Source organism: Suillus subalutaceus, assembly GCF_016647625.1.
Source record: "Suillus subalutaceus strain FC151 chromosome Unknown DFJ58scaffold_282, whole genome shotgun sequence".
In the NCBI taxonomy this organism is placed as follows: Eukaryota; Fungi; Basidiomycota; class Agaricomycetes; order Boletales; family Suillaceae; genus Suillus; species Suillus subalutaceus.
The window spans coordinates 25,412-46,857 of NW_024540531.1; the positions used below are offsets into that span (position 1 = coordinate 25,412).

Genomic DNA, 21,446 nt, shown 5'->3' on the forward strand with positions numbered 1-21,446 from the left:
AGCGGCTGATACACGGTGAAAATATTAACACGAGATGAATGATAAGAGATATTAGGCGCAATGTCTTAATAACCGAGGGTCTTATATGAAAACGTGTAAGAATGTAATGACACCACAATTACACTGGATAAGACTTCTTGCCAGTCCTCGATTAACACGGTCTACAACTTTTCTTCTTTCATGGTAGATAACGTGTGAGTTCTTGGGAGGCTCGCTAAACCAATCAGTTAGATTAACTTAGCCGGAGCTTTATTATCTCTGATTGAAACTATGGGATTGTCTAGGATATACCGTCTAGACACTTGAACTGGTTTCCTGAATATACGGTTAACTGTTGAGAAGCTGGTCTCAAATGTGACTACGTGGACCAAAGCTTGTGTTGGTCAATATACAAATACCTGGTGAGAACGCTGGTCTCACAGATAACAACAAATGACAAATAGAAAACAATGACAAATAACAACAATGACCAAAGCTCGTGTTGGTCAGTATACAAATACCTGGTGAGAACCACTGGTCTCACAAATAACAACGGTGACCAAAGCTCGTGTTGGTCAGTAAACACTACGTGGTGAGAACACTGGTCTCACAAAACTGGGTTTCTATCGCGAGAAACTTACGTAATCTCAAGGGAAACACTTTCCCTGCACTTGTCTGGACAGTTCTTACAAAGGAAATGGGCTTTGTAAGCAGCAATTTGTTCAGACTGAAGCTTCTTAGGTGAGAGTTCAATTTGCTCAAGTGGGAGTTCTTGAATGCAACAAGTGGGAGATCTATTTTTTGGGGGAGAATGGGCTCTCTTATATACATTTTGTGTGGGAATATTATGTAAGTAAAAAGGTGATGTAATGACTTCAGAATGTGAGAAGAATATTCCAAAAACTGGAGGAGAATGTTCTAGCAGGTGCAAAAGAACATTCCAGAATATTCATGGTGGGATAATGTATCAACTAGGTCATTATGTGATTCCCATCTCACATATGACTTTTCTTCAAAACATGGTGGATTCATGAATCACTGAGGGGAAAACTGAAACTATTGGACCAAGGTTTGATACCAAGGTATGGGTTGACTAGTCTGAGGACTAAGCTAACAGACTTTGTCTTTTAGGGGCATACCTAGTAGTCATGTCCATGCATGATTCCCAAATCATGCAGGACAGCGGGCGCAAACTCTGTGTGCATTGGAACTTTAATTTTGGGTTGGCAGGCACAAACTCTCCAACTTGGGACAAGACTGGCAAAAGACTGAGGTAAGCCATGACATACATTTCATAAATTAAATTAAAATGACACTGGTGCGGTGGGGCAGATGCTGCCTGCAGAATGGACAACACTGGACCAGAAAGCTTTTCTTGAGTCGAAGTACAACAATTTTTTGAAGGCACAAGTCAGGGCATCTGTAATGCAATTCTGGGGCCCTGTGTTCTCAGAGTGGTTCAGAAGGTTTTCTGAGGAACTTGCAATTTTTGGTGAAGCGCCGGAAGTCATGTCAGAAGAGCAAAAAGAGGCGAAAGGCACAGCTGTTGATCTCAGGCAAAAGGTGAGTTTATCATTTCATGAGTTCCAATTAGACCCGCTTACCGTTTCATAAGAAAATCAAGAATTGGTTTAACTACCATTCTCAGAAAAGCGGCCGCTCTGCTGTAAATGCAATGGGCAAAACAATTCGGCAGATGCTCACCAACAAAGCCAAGGGCACACAAATCCACACAGAGGCTGAAGTATTCTCAAAGATGAGGTATGCGGATGATGTTCAGGCACAAGTGAAGGAGAGCATCGCTTCAGGCAGCCTTACCAAGAGTGAAAAGTTGGGAGCTGTGAAATTGATGACACACACAGCTTATGAGGACGCGAGTGAGGATGTTAAGGCCTTGTGTAGGGCAAAGGTTCAGGCAGAATGGGATGCCAAGGCATCAGAAGTCCTCAAGAAGACAGATGGGGCCCCTACCAATGCGCAATATGCTAGGTATGAACCATTCTACAACACTCCCGCTTTAAGTTGCTCAATGGGTGATTTCACAGGGCACTCACCAAGTGTATGGGTACGATTTCACAATTCATGCAAGTCATCAAAGACATGACGGGTTGGGAATGGAGTCTGATCGGCGCTGGACCAGACCCACGTTTGGACGGAAATATAAATGCTATGAGGTAGATAAGTTGTTGTTGTTGATTTGAGAGCGCGGGAATCTCACAGGCACTGCAGCTACCATTCAGGTGTGAATGCAACTGGTCTCAATTGGAAACAAGCGACACCACACTTCAACGAGACACACTTGAAGGCGTATGTCGACTTCATTAGCACAGTTTTTCGTAAGTGCCTTCCTCATACTAGCAAAGACTCAATGTTCAATGTTTGCAACTTCAAATATAGCACCGCACATCAGGAAGACACGTGCACTCAACTATGATGCTTTAGGATCTAGTAGTACGCCATCTGCCCCATCCGCTTCCCAGTCACTTGATTCTGGTTGCTCTCAGCCAGATGCACTTACCACAACACCTCCGGCTACACAATCACCGCCTCTGGTTATATCTGCACCCCCTGCTTCCACTGAGCGCTACAACCTTCATGACCCATCTGTTTCTTTCTTCCCCAATGTCGGTCTGCAGTTGTCCAATGGATACAGCCTCCAAGATGTCTCATTCACAAAAGATCCCACAGAATCATCCAGTTCCTTCCTCAATGATATTCCAAAGGCCTCATTTGACGTGCCGTATTGGAAAAATCCACCGCCTCTTCTCGGCCCCTTACTCAACGGATCTCCAAGCATGCCCAATGGATCTACAGGCACTTCCACCTGCTGTTACAGTCTACGTATGCCCCTATTCATTTTCTCTTCTCTCATTGTATTACGTCACGATCACCATCAAGCTGTCGCTAGACTTATCTTTCATCATCATTGTATTACATCACGATCACATCATGCCGTCGCTAGGTGATCTATTCTTGTTATCTCTGACTCGTTCTTATCTCTGACTCATTCTGACTTCATTGTACCGGCCCTAAAGCAGTTATCATTCCTTATATAAACTCGCTTTGTACCATGTAGTTCTTTACTTTAATCTTACTAGGTTTTACCTGGAACTCTCTTCGCTTAAGACCTCCACTCTTAAGTCGTCTGAAACTGATTCAAGTCAAGGACACTCTCCTTGCCTTGTCTTACGAACTCTTGTATACGCAAGAGCCTTGACTCGACCTCAGCCAAATACTCTTACCGAGTAGCTATTGTCGGAACCATCCTAGTTCGTAACACCTGCAGGATGCCACCTGCACTGCGCTCATTCCTGTCTTCATCAAACTCTTTTCCCCCTGCACTACAGTTGTCCCCAATCACACCACATTCATTTACCCAATCGGCAGCATCACACTCGCTACCTTCTTTGCCACCTATAGCAACCCCGCAATTCATGTTCCTGTCACTCCCTTCCCCATCACTCCCTTCCCACTCCCTTCCACATCACTCCCTGGTTCTCCCTTCCCACTCCCTTCCACGTCACTCCCCGGTTCTGCCTTCCCCAGTTCTGCCTTCCCCGGTTATCCCTGCCCCAATTCTCCCTTCTTTGGTTATCCCTGCTCCGGTTATCCCCGCCCCAATTCTCCCTTCTTTGGTTCTCCCTTCTTCAGTTCTCCCTGCCCCAGTTCTCCCTTCCCCGTCACTCCCTGCCCCAGTTCTCCCATCTGTACCTCCTGCATCTCCTGCAGTGGAGACTCCACAAAACGGAGACATGCAGCATAGCACACCAGAGAAAACACTCAAGGTAAAACGAAAGCGCGCGACAAAGGCCGTCGACACGGTCATGGAGGTTATCGAGTCCACTGATCCAAATACACTGTGAAAGACTGGTCGTATTCGGCAGGAGTCCACCCGTATTGCGCAGGCGAACCAAATTGGCCAAATTAACAAGCGATTGAGAGCTCGAAGATAGGACTATTAAGTCCACGCTTGCTCAATGCATTGAATTGTCTACTGACACATCTCTCGCACCATTTTCAGTACCTTCTGTTTGATATCATAATGATATCATTTTTGTGACTTATTGTGTTCTGGTCCCTCGTTTTTTATATACATGTCGTCATATAATAGTGGTAGTACATATGTTAAATTTTTCTTGCCCTTGCTCATTAATGACATATGAAATTCAATGCCATACTTGCAAATTGCAAACTGACTTAAGAGATATCTTATTGAGGTTGAACATTGAACCAGACTTGAATCATGCAAGTGTACATTCCCTCTCACTACACAAATCAAAGGAAACAAGCTTCAATGGCTTACCTTTGCGACTCGAAAATGACTTAGTGAAATTTCGACCACAAGATCCTGACCCGATGTAGGAACCACCAGAACCACAATCTAGATGCATAGATCTGGTGGCTACAGGAACAAATCAAAGGAACCCAAAGAATTGGTATTTCGTCCTAGATTGGTCAAATATCGCCAAAAGGAGGTGTCTGAAGCATTAAGCATCACCATTGGCACTGAAGCCCTAAGAGACGAACTTACAAAACCTGACTGTTTCTCACAAGTGAGTATTATGCTTAATATTAACAGTATAGCCTGCGACTTCGCTCAACGAGCTGTCACCATCAGCCTCCAACTCCTCCGACTTTCGCTTCTTGACCTTGTTGGACACAGGAGCAACAGCATCAGCCTCCGGAGGGGGGACAGACGCCAAGGCAGGCATAGAAGACGAGGTCTTGCAGGCCACTTTCTCAGCTGGGTTGACGGGACGGGGTTTAGGGATGTATTTTTCCTGTGGGTTAGTGGATTTTTCTTGCGGGTCAGTGGTTTCTTCCTCAGGAGGCAGTGAAGTAGCAGGCGTGGAAGGCACTACTGTCGAAATGTCAGGATCGAAAGGAGGCTCGACTTCGACTGGGGTAGAGACAGAGGTGGCAGCCTGAAGATTAAGATTCATTAGTCGGAAATGTCGCAGGATAGACAATGAAAAAACCTTGAGTGCCGCTGCAGCACATTTTGCAGATTGCTTCCTCATTAGAACAAGGTCATCATCGTCCTCGTCCTCGTCACTGATATCGAACAGCGGGACACCCCGTTTATTGCCAAACATCGCCCTTGGTAGAATTAGTATCATAAACACACAAAAAAAACTGTACTGACTTGTTCCACCATTCCAGAAGTTCCTCGGCCCATGCTTCATCGAACAGCTCTTGGATTGCTTTGATGGTGCGGTAGTATGCATTGCGGTAGCTGTAGTTCCCATCTGTCTCTTGCCATTTGTCATGCGACGAGATGCCAAAGCGACTCTAGAATACAAATGAGACATTGATGCATTTGATACCAAAGTACGTACCTGAATAAGTGCATAGGCAATGTGTTTGGCCTCGACCTTATACATGCCATGCAATTTTGCATTGTCAGAGCGCGTGACAGACAGCTCTCCGTCATCAATGAGTGCGGACGACGGACTGGTATAGATGTGTTGAAGTACCTGCATATCATAGATCATCAAATAAAATAGTAAAGAGAAACAAATAAAAACATACGCAACATACCCACTAGCTGCGGGTGATTCACGCCCATCCTAGCACAGGACTTCTTGTTCTCCAAAAAAATCGGAGGTTCGAGGCCTTTTACCCCAGGTTGGGCAACCGTGTAGTTCCCTATGAAGGGTTTGAGGTGACTTGCGTCCTCAGAGCAAATTTGGACGATGATTTCCTGCATCTTCTCATAGGGTAAGTATTGTAAGATAGTTAGTATTCAATAGAAAACATACCTCAGATAAAATGCTATTTAACTCCGTTTCTAACTTGGTTCTGTTGTGGCGACCTCAAATAAGCCGGCGGAGGTAAGGGGCAGAGAAGAGGATCCTCTTGTAGGTCTTTAAGTGATGCTCTTGAGCGTCTTTAGTCCTGTACATATGTTACTGGTTAGTAGTCGGATAACAACAGCAATGCAAAATACTTACACAACACTGAGAGCTTATTTTTGCTCTCTCTTGATGTCTTCTTCCTCGGATTCGGTTGAGGTCTTGGCAGCCTCCTCTGCTTCCATGTACCTGGCAATACGAAAGGTGTCCTTCAGAATGACGAACATGTCGATACCAGCGAGGGATCCAGCATGTGACGTGCATGCACTCTTCCCTCCCACTCCGAATAGGCCCTTGTCCTTTCCTATGCGAGTCAGAAGTAGTTAGTGTTGTAATCATGCATAAAACACGTGTAGATCGCACGCCAACCTTGACTTACTTTTCAATGGTAGTCTTATTGGCTTTTCTAAGGATATATGTGCCATAAGTAGAAAATGCGGCCAGATATTGATGATGAACTTACTTCATAGACTGTTTGTCAACCTTTTTAGGCTTGGCTGACGCCTTACGAGACCCTGGGATATGTAAGACGTGTCACAATCAGCAATTATTTAGCAAAATACTGATTCTTACCCAAAGAAGACCGCTCATCTACAGATGAGGCGGATGAGTCCTCAGAGGACGACGATCCCATTCGTTGCTACTCTCTGACTCGGATTGCGAAGCTGAGACAAGACTGGAGGTTTTCTTGTGGTGTCGGGCCATGATAAAAAAAAGGGAGAAGATGAAAGGAGATAAGCAAGATGCGTTGCAATTACTACTAGCGTGTTGTTTGACATTGTTGATATCAGAGACTTATATAATACCGACTTAATTAAATCTGATATGATCGAAGTGCGCACACGGACGTGAAACACAGTACAATTGAGTAAGAACTAACACGACACGATGCGACCGAGCAAAAGTCCTAACAACAATACAGTAGTTCAATCCTCCAGCTTCTGGCACTTCTGACATATACCATATTCCCGGGTACAGATCCAAAGATCGAATCTCAGATCCAATCCAGATCCGATGGACATATCCGTCGTCCGATCCACAGATCCGATCTGATTCTTATTTCATGTCCTGTTCATATAACTCTAACTATTGTTCATCTCCTTTCAGCATTCCTGTACACCGGTATACTGGTTATCCTTTACTTCCATTATGCTTACTGATCCGCTACACTTACTGATCCGCTTTAACTTATACTTCATTCCCGGTTCATGATTCGTGATCCATCCATCTTACCAATATGCTGTGCACATACTTGCTTATACTTCGTACATAGCCTCGCGCCTTTGCTTATTGATCATTCCGTTAGTTATCCGTAGTATATAAACCCTTGTACATGCGCTGTAGTAGATCAGTTCAAATATCATCTTAGATTGCACTCATTCCATCTGGACTCTAAGTCCTTGTGTTATCCGTCCGGACTTGAGTACGATACTCTTGTCTACTCCGAGACTTAGGATTGATTCCTATAGTCTATACATCCGCCTCTGTCTTTGGACAGTCCTCACCCGTTAGTTTCTAGTTTGGATCTGATCCGGATTAGCCGTTACTCTACACGTTCGATATCCGGAAGCCTTAACAGATCCATTACGATACTTATCCGTCTCACTAGACACAATACTCTAGCACTCTGAAATAAGGGGCAAGACTCGGGAAAGGGGCACAGCAGCACGAGCTGAGGCCAAAGCCCTTCGGATCCGATACTACTTGAGTACAGTCTTAACAGCTTCTCAGCCACTCCCTCTGCATCTTCAACAGCTCTCTTAGTTACATAGTAACTCCAGGGTGCAGTAGGGTTTGCAGGATCCGGATTGGGGTTACCAACGCGCCTGGTGAGAAGTTTGCATGGGGATGCAATGATAGGCCTGTAAACATCAGTTGCAAGTCTTTTTAAAAAAGGTCAGCAACATACTCAGGCAGGTTCTGATCGCTCATGGACTCGTCAGACTGCACATTCTCCTCCATATCGACCCTGTTTGCATATATGAAAAACAATTCTCTGTTGAGGTTTAAATAAGCATCAAAAGGAACGTGATTTAAATATTACCTTGGTGCCGGGAGTGTCAATGTTCAAGTTGAAACAGTATGTACCATCCAAAGAAACGACATTCTGGATGTCTAAGAACACAACATCACCAAGGATATTTACAACAGAGTTCCACAGCAAAGTATCGACAGAAACGATGCTTTCGTTGTCCGAGCTGGTGTCAGATGTGTGAGACATATTTAGAATTTGCAATAGTTAATTTTATGATAGCTTCATGGGAATAGTCGAGGACATTATGTCCTCGACTCGGATATTATGTCTGGTTTGGGATGGAGTTTGAACAAGCGGCGGAGTTTCAAATCGACAACGCCACCTGCTACCTGCCGCTATTATTACATGCTGAGCACGGACCCTCAAATGTCTACTAATGCTGACTACCAGGTGAGTGCTGCTGTTATACGCTGAGCACGGACTATGATCGTGTATTTATGTAATCTATGTCCTCACATTGCAGCAGGACCTGCACCTCTCGCAGTTTTTCACATGGGCAGACCAGCCTTGAGCAGGTCAACTACGGCTTGGTGCTTGGCATGAGCACTCAGAAGGGAACTGCGGTCTTCTTGGATCAGATCACATGTTGTGAGTGTCACTCAGTTGTGATTTCTACTCTATTCTACTCAATGATCCCCAGATTTACACCTGAACATTCTGACATGACCACTCATTTGGTGAATCGGTCCAGTCATTGGAGTCCCTCATCTCGGTATGTTCTTTCTCTCACCTAAACTCCTGAACTGGCAACTCACCTCTCCAATCTGATAGCTTTGACCTCTGGCGTGACCCTAAACTTATCATCAGGTGAACCGGCTCTTTGCCCTGGTCCTGGTATGTTCTTTCTCTCGCCTAAACCTCTGAACAGCAACTCACTTTTGCAGATAGTCTTACTTATGGATTTTTATGTATTGTATTCAGCTTGCACAATCAGATCTAGTTTGCGGTCATGCACGTCTGATTGAACTAAGTGTTGTCTTATAAATGCAGCCCACCCCCTAAGCACCTTTGCTACCTGGCCCAATGGACCTGCCTGTTTGCATCGGGTGCGGTAAGACATTCCTAGCCCAAAAGTCACTATCTGCGCATGCTGCTTGCTGCACAAAAAACAAATCACTGAAACTAGCAGATTCAGTGCAGTGCGACAGCAAAAAGAGACGTGAGTTGGGAAAAACTCACGGCAAGAAGTCCAAGTGAGCACGCAGTGAGCGTGCAGAGGTAATTCAGGTAGAGATAGATGTCGAAGAACAATTGGACTACAGAGGAATGGATGTTGACCACGACATTGTCGAGCAGGTGAATTATGATAACAATTCTATTAAAATATCACTACTACGATAAATCTACTAAGGTCGATCGTGGGACCATCGAATATCCTGCGCTCACCCTCACCTCCTCCCCCAGTCACTTCGAAGTGCTCTGGATGCACAGTTTGCATGCCTCGATGCTTCATCGACTACCTTCCTGGATCAGCAACACACCTCACACATATGCCTCCCACTAACCGGCGGCAACGAGGGCATGTTCCACCTGAAGAACGTCAATGTGATAACATTCAAGCACCATCTCCGTCCCCAGCCCCTTCTTCTGAGCCAGAAGATGCTCGCCCTGTGCTCATCCCATACCAGACAGAACCCGACACAATGGGACTTTATCGCGTGTACCCAACGCGTCCCACTCTAGCCCCCGAAGCCAACTTGACCTTGGAGGGTGTTACCGATGCTCCCACATTAGATGGGGAGAGCGGTACCTTCGGGCATTCATCCAGGACTTCCTTCACCAGAAATTACCTCCAACCAGCTTTTTGAAGCATTTACGAACCCTTCGGCAGGGTATTTTGATGGCATGGCAGTATACTGGAATGAATGAGAAGTCCGGTGCTGAGTGGGATTGCCTTGTGCATTTCCTTAAGGACCCTCTTTTACGACTGGAAGACCTGGGCAGCTTGAATCACACCCGTGAACTCAAACGATTGGACGAATACCTCAAGAATAAAGCTAACCCTTTTCGAGAAGAGTATGGATGGCGCCAATCTACTGTCAAGATCCGCTTGCCAAAAGAAAAAGAGAAGTTCAAATCAGAAAACGACGTGCCAGAGCTCGAGATTCCGGGTGTTCATCACCGCTGCCTTACTGATCTCATCACGACGTGTGTTCAAAAACAAGGTCTCGAAGACCTTTAATATGACGCCATTCCAACAATACTGGAAAACCCCTGATAACCGTGATATTAAAGTTTTTTCTGAGTCTTATTCCTCCCCTGCCATGCTCGAAGCTTATGCAGAAATCAACGCCCTCCCGCATGAGCCTGGAGACAAGCTTGAGCATGTTGTTGCCTTGGTCATGGTTTGGTCGGATGCAACCCACCTGGCTAACTTTGGAGACGTGTCTCTCTGGCCATTTTACGTGTATTTTGGTAACCAGTCCAAGTACACACGAGGAAAGCCAACGGCTCGGGCGTGCCATCATTTGGCATACATCCCTACGGTATGTATATTTATATATTCTTAACATTTTGCTTACTAGCTCTCTCAGCTTCCTAAGAATATACAGGAGATCTATATGGATATATTTGACAAGCCAACAACAGCCAGCATGCATACTCACCTCAAATGAGAGTTGATGCATGCTATATGGAGTTTAATCTTGGATGGAAAATTCATGGAAGCATATGAGCATGGACTAGTGATCCAGTGCTCTGATGGGATCACGCGGCGAGTATTTCCGCGTTTTTTCTCTTATTCTGCTGATTATCCTGAAAAGTAAGTACTAACTAATGTTAAGTATGAATCACGAGGCATTGATATATTATCTAGGATTCTATTAGCAACTATCAAATTCCTAGGGCAGTGCCCATGCCCCTGCTGTCTTGTGAAAAAGAGAGATGTTTGCAAGCTGGGGAATGAAGCTCGATATGAGGCGGCGGGCCACACGCGAGCGCATCAACAATGCAACACGTCGACAACATGTTGAAGAAGCCCGGGCATTAATTTTCCAGCTCGGTGAGGCGATCTCAACCTGGCTGGGCTGATATGAAATATCTAAAAATGCTCAACCAGTATAAGTGAGTCTTGGCTCTGCCTAGCTGCTATACTCGCAGAATGCAAGAACATTCGACCCTAAAGGGGACTGCTACTGAACACAGAACCAGATGAAAGAAAGACCCTTGAAGTGCGATGGATGCGCGAAAGCGCAAGAAGAAAAGCGAAGTGAGCGCGAAGCGCGAGAGAGCGCACTAAGGTAAGCGCGAGCGTGGGAACGTGAGCGCTAAGGCGCGCGTTGTGCGGAGAATACCGGATAAGGAAATGGACAAGGAAGCGGATGTGCAAAGCAAGTGCAAACGCAGAGCGAGTGTTATAACGAGCGCAGATAAAGGTCTAGTATAGGCGGATAACGATAACCATTGGAAACACAAAGTGCGCCCAAGTGGTGACTACTACTCTAAGGTAAAACCCAATAGCAAGGGAAGTACAGCAAAGGGGAGTAATAATGATGGAGTAGTAAGTCAGCAAACTTTATACTATGGAAATCACATCGGAAGCGGAAGGGATAGGAGCAGTAAGCGCTATGAATACGTAATGACATGTAATAACGCTGCAATGCTTGTTACAAACCATGAGGCAAGGGATATGACGTACCAATGAGGTGGGTGGACATAGACGGACGTCCCTGGATGATAGGCGATGAAGGGCGATGCAGGGCGATACAGGGCGCTTAAGCGCGAGAAAGCGCGCAAGGTGCGCATGTGGGAATGCTGCGCGTTGTGTGGGAAAGTACCGCGCCTATGGCGCGTTTCGCGGGCGAGCTGCGCGTTATGTGTAAAACAACTAGGGACATGATAGAAGTCGAATATCGCTGATGGTGCGAGTTGTGCATTGAAGGCCAATTGTCATGAGTTGTGAAAAGGTGCGAAATGTGCCCATATGTGCCTGCAGAAACGCGAGTCTCTACATTGGAGTACCAGTAGACGGTGCTCGTGTCAAAGCAATCCTTGACGATGAATCATACGTTCCAATACAGGTAAGTAGTCCTATGTACTCATTGTGCAAATGACTGACAACTGGTTTTAGAACACTTTTTCAGAGTGATTCAAGAGGCATGGCTTCAATATGTTCAAGCTATGGGTGGTTGATCAGCTTCACGAATTCGAGATAGGATCTTGGAAGGCTTTATTCACCCATCTCATGTGAATCCTTCACGCTGTTGGGGGGACTGCGATTCAGAAACTCAATGAGCGGTAAGCTTTTTGATTTGGAGGTTTTATATTAGGCCTCAACTATTTTGTTTTAGGTACCGAGCAATGCCCACATTTGGGAGAGGAACGATCCACCGTTTTCACACCAACGCATCCACCATGAAGAAACTTGCTGCCTGTGACTTCGAGGATCTATTACAGGTAAGTAGTTCGTTCAGCCTTACAATTCGCCTCACAGTTTGACCCAATTTTTTTCTCTAGTGCGTGATACCTGTATTTGAGGGCCTGCTGCCAAATGAACACAATATCATTGTGCTCGACATGCTATTTGACCTGGCTGCGTGGCATGGGTATGCGAAACTACATATGCATATGGACGACACACTGGATTTTTTCGACACAGCTACCATTGTACTCGGTCAGTCAGTCCGAAAATTCACAAAGACCACATGCAATCACTACCATACCACTGAACTCCCTCACGAACACGCAGCACGAGGACGATGCGAGGCAGCACTGGCTGCTAAACAGCCACAGGTACCTACAAAGGGAAAGGAGAGGGCTGGTCCAAAATTCAAGTCTCTCAATCTTTCGACTTATAAGTTTCACGCACTCAGGGATTATGCAGATATGATCCGATGCACTGGTACCACAGACAACTATAGCACTCAGTCAGTAAGTATATCTCAAATTGAATGCTTTCAATATCAACTTCATTTTTCTCTTATTAGGGTGAACTGGAGCATAAATGAGCTAAGCGCTGGTATCCAAGAATGCCCAAAAACCAGACCATGATTGCTACTATGACTCGCCTTGAAGCTCGAGAGCACATTATTGCAAAGATCAACAAACAACAAGAGGAAATAGCACATCCTGCAATGCAGCAGGCACCATGCAAGTGCACATCTCCTGCCTTGCACTACCACATTTCAAAATATGCAAGAATCTCTTATGACATTACCGCATGGCTTAGCAAACTCACAGGAGATCCGGCACTGAAGGTAAGTCTAGATTATCATTGTCTGAATAATTCTATTAACCTGGTGCTCAGGACTTCATACCGCGCCTCAAAGACCATCTGTTGGGCCGAATTCATGGCATTGATTATGCAGGGGACGAGCAGGAATTCTCCGATGACGACAGGAGCCAGGTCGTTCTCGCTAATAACCAGCTTTGTGAACACAGCATCTTACGGATCAACTACACCACTTACGACCTTCGGAGAGAACAAGACTTGATTAATCCACACACTCATGCTGACATTATGGTATTGTCACACGAGAACGACGACGATCGACACCCATACTGGTATGCTTGGGTGGTCAAGATTTTCCATGTGAATGTGTGGTACTACGGTCCAGGAAGTACTAACACACAAAGACCAACACGCATGGACATAGTTTTCGTGCATTGGTTCGGTCGTGACACTTCATTCAAAGCTGGTTGGTCAGCAAAACGACTCCGTCGCATTGGTTTTTTTCATGCGTGACGACCCGGATAGCTTCAGCTTTGTGGATCCAGACCAAGTGATCCGTTGTAGAGACTCGCATTTCTGCAGGCACATATGGGCACATTTCACACCTTTTCACAACTCATGACAATTGGCCTTCATTGCACGATTCGCACCATCATCAATATACAACTTCTACTATGTCTCTAGCCATTCCGCACATAACGCGCAGCTTTCCCACGAAACACGCCATAGGCGCGATACATTCCTGCACAATGCACAGTATTCCCGCATGTGCACCTCGCGCACTTTCTCACGCTTAAGCGCCTTGCATCGCCCTGCATCGCCCTGCATCGCCCTGCATCACCTTGCATTGCCTATCATCCAGGAACGTCCGTCTATGTCCATCCACCTCATTGGTACGTCATATCGCTTGCCTCGTGGTTTGTAACAAGCATTGCAGCACTATTACATGTCATTACGTATTCATAGCGCTTATTGCTCCTATCCCTTCCGCTTCCAATGCAATTTCCATAGTATAAAGTTTGCTGACTTACTACTCCATCATTATTACTCCCCTTTGCTGTACTTCCCTCACTATTGGGTTTTACTTTGAAGTAGTAGTCACCACTTGGGCGCACTTTGTGTTTCCAATGGTTATCGTTATCCGCCTATACTAGACTATTATCCGCACTCATTATAACACTCGCTCTGCATTTGCACTCGCTTTGCACATCCGTTTCCTTATCCGGTGAGGGCGAGGAATGATAGCTGCGTGCTAGGGGGAAGAGTGGGAAGTGGGCTCTCAAGTGCTCCTCTGGATACGAGTGGAAAGTCGTCCCAAGGGGATTGCTACTGAGAAAGATTCCTCTAGTGAATGGTGAGGGGGATCTATAACCAGCGATTCGGTCTTGAAGTCTGAATGGGACACTGAGGCAAATAATGCACCCAAAAGTGAAGTGCGCTAGCTAAAGGCGCCTAAACGCGCTAATAAGGCGGAAAGTGCGGAAAAGCGCACTTCGTGCGATCACAATGGAGTGCTTCGAGTAGAGATGACAATCAAATGGGGAATCAGGACTTTGATAGATGTAGAAATAGACACTTAAAGGTGTCAAAGCACCAATAGGAAGGAAAACCGGTGTATTCAGATAGAAACTCGAGCTATACACTTCGATGGTAGTGGAGCGGAAGTAAGTGACCGGAAAACAAACATGGTGACGTGTAGGTATGCTAAGCGAGTTCCCACGGCTCGGAGCCGAATAGGAAGTACTAAGGTAAATGGTGAGGTAAGTCAGGGTCCATAATGAGATATGATGATAAGTACTAGTGCCTGCGTGACGGAGTATGAGTTCTGAAGAAGGGAAAAACGCACCAATGGACCTTGGAGGACTGGGACGGGACATGCGGAGGACAGGCGACGGATCCTAGGGAAATGCGACGAAGTGCACCGTAACGCGCTCGAACGCACTTGAACGCGCTGGTACGCGCCAAAGTGCGCGTTGCGCGGAAGTCGTATTAGAAGCGCATTGTAAGGATATCGAGTGCGTCGTGAAAAGCCGTGAATTTGGCCCATATGAGCCTGGAGAAATGTGAATCTCTACACCGGTATTCTCCCACACAACACGCACCTTAGCGCTCACCTTCTCATGCTCACGCTTACCTTAGTGCGCTCTCTCGCGCTTCGCGCCCACTTCGCTTTTCCTTCTCATGCTTTCGCACATCCATCACACTACAAGGGTATTTCATTCATCTGGTCCTGTGTTCAGTAGCAGTCCCCTTTGGGGTCGAACATTCTTGCATTCTGCGAGTATAGCAGCTAGGCAGAGCCAAGACTCACTTATACTGGTTGAGCATTTTTTTAGATATTTCATATCAGCCCAGCCAGGTTGAGATTGCCTCACCGTGCTGTTCATTTGATTCCGGGATTTGAACATGGCCGTACAGACACCAGACTCGCCCCCTCATTTGTATGTCCAGCTGAGGATCACGATAAAGATTTTATGTATTTCTATGTTAATCAGTACGTGTTTTATATTTAATTAATATTGCTATACACTGATATATCAAATAGTTTTGTCGATTGTGATATGTTTATGTGCTTCCGTGGAGGCGGTGTCGGTCACCAGGTCACATGAGAGTGGGATGAATTCCTGCGAAATGATGGTGCTGTGGTTTCTGGCGACGACGATGAAGACCTGGAGTTTGAGTTAGGAGAGGTGGGTGACAACGACAACGAAGATGACAGCAAGGATGATGACAAGGATGACGAGGATGACGAGGATGACGAGGATGACGGTGACAACAACAATGACGGTGAGGATGTTCAGGAAGACGGAATCGACAATGAAGACCACATGAGGGCTGATGAGGGAGAGGAACTTGATGATGATATTCTCGCACAGGAGGGATATGGTGCTTTGTAACATTACATTCAAAATTCACGCTTATCATATTTAATCAGACTTATGGCACATGCTAAGGGAATATCAGATACGAATCAGACTTGTAGTGGTATATCATTTGAACCCAAGTACAATGTATACATGAATCGACTATGGACTCAACGAGCTGCTTGTGTTAACCGGGCGTTCATAAGTGGGCTGTATGCATTGCGGCGAATATCAGGGAGGGATGCAGTATATAAGGATGCTATCATAATGACAGAAGCATCTCATTGGCATAGCACACACGGGAACAACGGTAAGCTTCGAACTACTTGACGTCATAATGATCGAGCGCTGGCGTCATCGTCTCAGAAGCCATAACCCTTGACCCAGAAAATCTCGTGACCGTCAGCCTAATAAGGTAATACCTGTTTTCTGGACTTTTGGTGATGGTATTCCATTCGCCGAGGAGTGTCGCTTAGAGGAACTATGACGTCCGTGCTACGTATTCAACCCGCTACCACTGAACGTCCTGACTCAGTTTATGTAATAGTCAGACTTGTATTTTCACTTCGTTCGTCACAATATTAGAAACGTTTTTGCCTCACTCTCAAGTAGTCTCGCTTGCGCCCAGAACGACATGCACACAAGCCATAAAGATAGAAGCTACGATTTCTCACAGCGCAACCTCGCTTGAACCTCAAGGCCTCACCGGCACCGGTCACCTGCAACTGCGGTCCAATTCAATTGTCGAAATCCAGCACAGGCCTCACAGAATCAACCGAAGATAAGTACTGCAGGACAGAACTAACCAAAAGTACTAGTGACTAGATCTAAGATCATGATGAAGTTTGGATTCGGACGCCATCCATGATTGCACCAACGTGGCAGCTGCAGGGCACTAGCATAGAGGCAATGCAGTTTAGGCATGCATTAATGCTTTCGGCCGTTCTTTGATCACTCAAGTACTCAGACGCTTTGTAAATTTAGTTGGTGGGTATGGGGGCTTCATAGTACTATTTAATAGACGCGGTCAGCTCTTCTTGAACCTGCTCACTCCTGTTGACCCTTCGATTCAGCGCAACGCCGTAGACCTCCGTTTGTACTAATAGTAGGTTTATTACCATGGGTGGCTGCGCGTCAGTATTTCGAAGGCCTAAGCAGCAGACTCAAATTGTGAGGCATTAATCTCAATCTTATATTGACCACTGACCTTGCCATCATATACAGATCGAAGACGACAATGGCAATTCTGTGGACAACACTACCGCCTCTGGAGATTCCTCAACGTGAGCTTTCAACCGGGAATCATGAAGAAATGGCCTCTCATGCTATGACAGCCGCCCGTTGACGATACCAGTCGAACCAGTGTCAGTATCGGACATCACTACTCTGCAGCTATGTGTCTAATCACCATATCATGATGGACAGCACTGAACACGCAAGCTATGGAGATGCACTGATTCAACCATCTGCACCACAAGCCCAGGTGCAGCTCGACCTTTCCATACCATCCAACATCGTAGACGATAATCTTGCACCGTAAGTATTTTGCGCAGCTCTGGGTTATAAGACATTTCCTCATGAGATAACAGCGGGGCCATGATTATACCACAGCCGGTTACTCCTGATACACATGAAACGCAGCCGTAAGAGCAAATTCCCTCATAAATTGCAGATGTAAAAACACGAGACACAGAGTGGCCTTCGATGTGGACCCATTTGCCATTCCGTCTACATCCATCGAGAGGCAAACAGAACATGCTACGTCATCTGGTGACTTGGGCGATATCTGGAAGTGCTCAATGATCATTGATCCAGCAACCTCTACTGAGGTACATATGATGTTACCCTGCAAATCTCGCCGACTAATAATTGTTGGACAGGTTGCCGTCAAATCTATCAGGATAACGGACATACGCAATGAAGAAGCTATCGAAAAAGCGAAGAAGGTATGCTAGCATTTACTCCGTAATGTGAAGAGCATTGAATGTGCGCTCGCAGAGACTTCGCCGCGAAGTAGCTGTGTGGATCAGATTGAGACATGCGCATGTTCTCACTCTTCACGGCACGGTCTCTGGTTTTGGACAACTGCCTGCTCTTGTTTCTAAATGGATGCATAACGGGGCACTTGATGGCTACCTGGAGCGCACGAGCCTCACTATGGAACAGAAACTAAAGCTGGTGAGATTTATAATGCCAAATACAAGTCCTCACTCAATGGATGCCTTTATCTAGTTGAAACAGGTGGTGGATGGCTTGAAATATCGTATGGAACCACCATTCCGAATACATTTTCTCTCTGACAACTTCTCTAGTTCACGAACAGGGAGTAATTCACGGGGACCTGACCAGTGTATGTACTCTTCGATGCTTTGGTGTCCTTCCTAACACTATAATTGAAGACAAATGTTCTGATCGATCGCGATGGCAATGCATTTTTGGCAGATTTCGGTCTCTCCGTGGCTCTCGCAGAAGGTGACAGATCGTACTACAACTCGTTCGCGAGTGGTGCTGTCCGGTGGTTAGCACCCGAATTGATCGGCTCACTGGAACCAGAAAGCAATCTGGATAACAGTCACAGCGATCTCGACTTCCAGAAACCGAACGGTCACAGCGATGTATTTTCGCTCGGTTGCATCATGCTACATGTGCGTCGCATATGCTACATCCTGTTCGAGTTTCACCTGAATCTTGCATCGTACAGGTCTTCTCGGGTAAACCTCCCTTCTGGTGGCTTAGAAATGTTCGACAGCTATTCAGTGCTCGGTTCAAGCGCGTAGAGCCATATCAGCTCGAACCAAGTGTGACCATTAGCCACCAGCATTTGGATTTCATGCGCAAATGTTGGTCAGCCAAGCCGGAGGTTCGTCCTTCCACTGGGGATGCTGCCTCTTTTGTGGAAGACGAATTGGCAAGAGTCCCCTCTCCCCAGTCCGACTAGCTCAACGATGTATGTCACGATACGCTTTGGACTTGGATTGTGGTTATGGCTCCTATATACAAATATATAACATACAAGAGAAGGTGTGGAGGGTCCAATAAGTGTATAGGACTCTCGAGAAATGCCCTCAGGTTTTTTTCGTAACTTGCCCTTGAGACTTTCGAGGAGCTGGTGTGGCGGGTTGAAGAGCTTGGTAAAGATAAGGCACTGCGTATGTCGGACGCTGAGACTGCCATAATTTCACAATGTACAATTTGAGCATTGAGGAAACCGAACGTCCTGAGATCCCTCCGAAAGGTTTCTGGCAACACGTTGCTGCGGTGCTTTTTTGACCGGCGTCAGTGTCTGTTGAACATGTACTACATGGACACTTGGGAAACATTTTGTAATCTAATGATTTGACCAGTACGATAAAACCATAACCCTTTTGTACTAACATGGTTCGAGTTGGGTGACACTGCTACGCCGACAGACAATAAACTTACAACGTAGATCGTGCTGCAAGAAACTGCTGCAATTTGATTTCCGACTTTATGAGTGTTTATAACCTCTTGGCTTGTAAATCATTGGTTCGTCTGATGATCAACGAAATCTTCATGGTTCTAAGTAGTAACTGTGAGGAGATTGAACATAGGGAGTCTCCGTAGGTTTGAGTATAGCGTTGGTCCGTACGCCCGGGCTGGTGGCTCTGACTCCATCGCCACGAAGTTATTGGACCCATCCACCGAGCTCAACAACGAACCCAACAGCAACCTTCGCGAATTCGAGAGCATGCTGTTTGTATTCCATGGTCAATAATTCACGACGTAGTGTATATCGGTGAAAAATAACTTACCTCAAATGAAAACTCTCCATCGGCAAGGTCAATCTTGTCTTCCGAAGTGTGGATCGTATGGGTTGAACGTCCTGAACGGATCGCCCTCTGCCGCAAATATGGCAGGGAATCCCGCTCGATGCCATGACATGTGGTCTGAGCCTGCACCAGCACTTACAACAGGCTCAGTCAAGAACACTGCGAGAACTGTGATACTGCACTTACAAGAGCTTCGCACCGCCCACAACAGACGTGCTGTACTCTTCTGCAAGCGCCGTCGCCCAGTTCGTCAGATTCGAATCAACGTCCGTCGTGATAAAGGTCACAATGGGAACTTCTCCCTTTGGTACGTATGCAGTCATGTCCTAGCACTCAGTTAATTCTCAATTCACAATGGATGAATGACTCTTATGCTCACAAACTGGATCATGGCGCCCACTTCCTTCTTCAGTTGCGTGTACTCAGACACGACCTCCTGACTTCCTAGCAAACCACCTTCTTCCCCAGCATACCAGTGGAACTCGACTGGGCGTTCTGGCGCTGAATCCAGATTGGACAAGAGCTCTGAACGCCTCGAGGATTGTGACCGTTCCTGAGCCGTCATCGTCTGCTCCAGGTGCAGGGAAGTAATGGGAAGCGGTAATTTGCGGAGTCTTGGTGAGCGCCAACGATGATGCGAGGAAGGGCTATCGTTGGATTGGGAGAAGAACGTCCAAAGAACGGCTCAAAGCGAGCAATGACGCTGGGCTGGGGGAACGTGTGAGTGAACGTCTCGACTGAGAGACGGACACCAGGAGGGGCAGTAGAGATAATCTGCACAACCGGATTGAATACATGAGTTCGAAAAGTTCAATGTGATCACACTAACGTCCAGAATCTGATTATACAACCAGCGCTGAACTCTGGACACCAAACTCCGAGCGATAATACCGGTTGTAGGAACGAAGTCAAGTTCCTCAAGTTGCTTCTTCATCTCGTCCTTGCTCAGAAGCTTGGTGACCGACGTCACCTTCTCTTGATATTGTAGTTTAGGCCATACTATCATTCGACTCTCAGTTAGGATAGAAAAGAGAAGTACGAGGAGCACAGACTTGATTCAGCAGACACGTGACATGCATACAAATCTTGATGATCGGTGAGGTCGATGAACCCGAGGCCCTGCTGTCGAAGGCGTAGCTTATCGCCTTCGGTCATCCATACTGCCTCGGCCCCAAAGACTTGCAACAACCGTGGCGCATCGAGTTCTGACGCGTTCTCGGGATCTAGAAGACGCATAACCTGTACAGGATCACCCGCGTGGGTAGCGAGCAGCGACTCTATGATAGCGTCACGGTCAGCTAGGGTATCGACGGTGGGCCTGCGGAGTACATCCTGAGGTGGCGGCTGATCGAAGACCGCAGCGGATGCAAAGAGAACAGGAAGGAACGCATACAGCGCGGTTAATGTCCTCATTGTCTACAGGTGGTAAAGAGGAGAGAACTAGAGATAAGGACCAATCCCGAGAATTTCAGTGATATTCACTCACACGTTTATTTGTCAACCCTTCAAGAAACAATTTGGGAAGTACCCGGTCCGTCACAGCCCGTACGCGTACGGTAGGTTCTTCGAATTCACACCTGCTACAGACCGCGCCAAGCACTCGTGATACACTTGAGTCGGCCCCTGCGGTGTGTCACTTGATGTCCCTGTTTTTGTCTAGAATCTGGATACCACGAATTCGTTGCAACTCCGCGGGCCATCGATCATCTTTGCTAGCTATATTGGATTATCAGAGCACAATGGACATGGCCA

At 46.4% G+C, this 21,446-nt stretch overlaps 8 protein-coding genes across 8 annotated transcripts; 6 read left to right on the forward strand and 2 right to left on the reverse strand.

Annotated features, from left to right (window-relative positions):
• Positions 1 to 1,127: 1,127 nt before the first annotated feature.
• On the forward strand, positions 1,128 to 3,842 carry DFJ58DRAFT_872049 (uncharacterized protein; the record flags this gene model as incomplete). The annotated part of the gene is made up of 8 exons (XM_041394336.1): positions 1,128 to 1,176; positions 1,236 to 1,252; positions 1,312 to 1,542; positions 1,595 to 1,968; positions 2,025 to 2,153; positions 2,200 to 2,315; positions 2,377 to 2,820; positions 3,367 to 3,842. 8 exons carry the CDS (start codon positions 1,128 to 1,130, stop codon positions 3,840 to 3,842), a joined length of 1,836 nt encoding a protein of 611 aa, XP_041235578.1.
• A 619-nt stretch (positions 3,843 to 4,461) lies between these two features.
• DFJ58DRAFT_872051 (uncharacterized protein) lies at positions 4,462 to 6,468 on the reverse strand (the record flags this gene model as incomplete). The annotated part of the gene is made up of 10 exons (XM_041394337.1): positions 4,462 to 4,904; positions 4,959 to 5,079; positions 5,126 to 5,271; positions 5,319 to 5,456; positions 5,525 to 5,689; positions 5,934 to 6,023; positions 6,060 to 6,138; positions 6,214 to 6,240; positions 6,298 to 6,349; positions 6,408 to 6,468. 10 exons carry the CDS (start codon positions 6,466 to 6,468, stop codon positions 4,527 to 4,529), a joined length of 1,257 nt encoding a protein of 418 aa, XP_041235579.1. The 3' UTR covers positions 4,462 to 4,526.
• Positions 6,469 to 9,359: 2,891 nt separating this feature from the next.
• DFJ58DRAFT_872054 (uncharacterized protein) lies at positions 9,360 to 10,484 on the forward strand (the record flags this gene model as incomplete). Its single annotated transcript, XM_041394338.1, has 4 exons — positions 9,360 to 9,529; positions 9,604 to 9,982; positions 10,035 to 10,355; positions 10,404 to 10,484. 4 exons carry the CDS (start codon positions 9,360 to 9,362, stop codon positions 10,482 to 10,484), a joined length of 951 nt encoding a protein of 316 aa, XP_041235580.1.
• Positions 10,485 to 12,156: 1,672 nt separating this feature from the next.
• Positions 12,157 to 12,858, forward strand: DFJ58DRAFT_671363 (uncharacterized protein; the record flags this gene model as incomplete). Its single annotated transcript, XM_041382947.1, has 2 exons — positions 12,157 to 12,264; positions 12,325 to 12,858. Coding segments are annotated over 2 exons (642 nt in total), but the record flags the coding sequence as incomplete, so codon positions are not given.
• Positions 12,859 to 12,866: 8 nt separating this feature from the next.
• On the forward strand, positions 12,867 to 13,593 carry DFJ58DRAFT_848220 (uncharacterized protein; the record flags this gene model as incomplete). Its single annotated transcript, XM_041393600.1, has 3 exons — positions 12,867 to 13,064; positions 13,115 to 13,505; positions 13,565 to 13,593. The coding sequence occupies 3 exons, from the start codon at positions 12,867 to 12,869 to the stop codon at positions 13,591 to 13,593; spliced, it is 618 nt and encodes a 205-aa protein (XP_041235582.1).
• Positions 13,594 to 15,445: 1,852 nt separating this feature from the next.
• Positions 15,446 to 15,936, forward strand: DFJ58DRAFT_848221 (uncharacterized protein; the record flags this gene model as incomplete). The annotated part of the gene is made up of 3 exons (XM_041393601.1): positions 15,446 to 15,480; positions 15,585 to 15,631; positions 15,707 to 15,936. 3 exons carry the CDS (start codon positions 15,446 to 15,448, stop codon positions 15,934 to 15,936), a joined length of 312 nt encoding a protein of 103 aa, XP_041235583.1.
• A 1,759-nt stretch (positions 15,937 to 17,695) lies between these two features.
• On the forward strand, positions 17,696 to 18,929 carry DFJ58DRAFT_691920 (kinase-like domain-containing protein). Its single transcript, XM_041383400.1, has 7 exons — positions 17,696 to 17,732; positions 17,784 to 17,849; positions 17,902 to 18,081; positions 18,136 to 18,166; positions 18,216 to 18,253; positions 18,303 to 18,548; positions 18,605 to 18,929. The coding sequence occupies exons 1-7, from the start codon at positions 17,703 to 17,705 to the stop codon at positions 18,839 to 18,841; spliced, it is 828 nt and encodes a 275-aa protein (XP_041235584.1). The 5' UTR covers positions 17,696 to 17,702; the 3' UTR covers positions 18,842 to 18,929.
• A 620-nt stretch (positions 18,930 to 19,549) lies between these two features.
• On the reverse strand, positions 19,550 to 21,110 carry DFJ58DRAFT_918255 (Zn-dependent exopeptidase; the record flags this gene model as incomplete). The annotated part of the gene is made up of 7 exons (XM_041395590.1): positions 19,550 to 19,615; positions 19,677 to 19,828; positions 19,894 to 20,020; positions 20,074 to 20,262; positions 20,325 to 20,468; positions 20,524 to 20,693; positions 20,747 to 21,110. The coding sequence occupies 7 exons, from the start codon at positions 21,105 to 21,107 to the stop codon at positions 19,550 to 19,552; spliced, it is 1,209 nt and encodes a 402-aa protein (XP_041235585.1).
• Between the last annotated feature and the right edge of the window lie 336 nt (positions 21,111 to 21,446).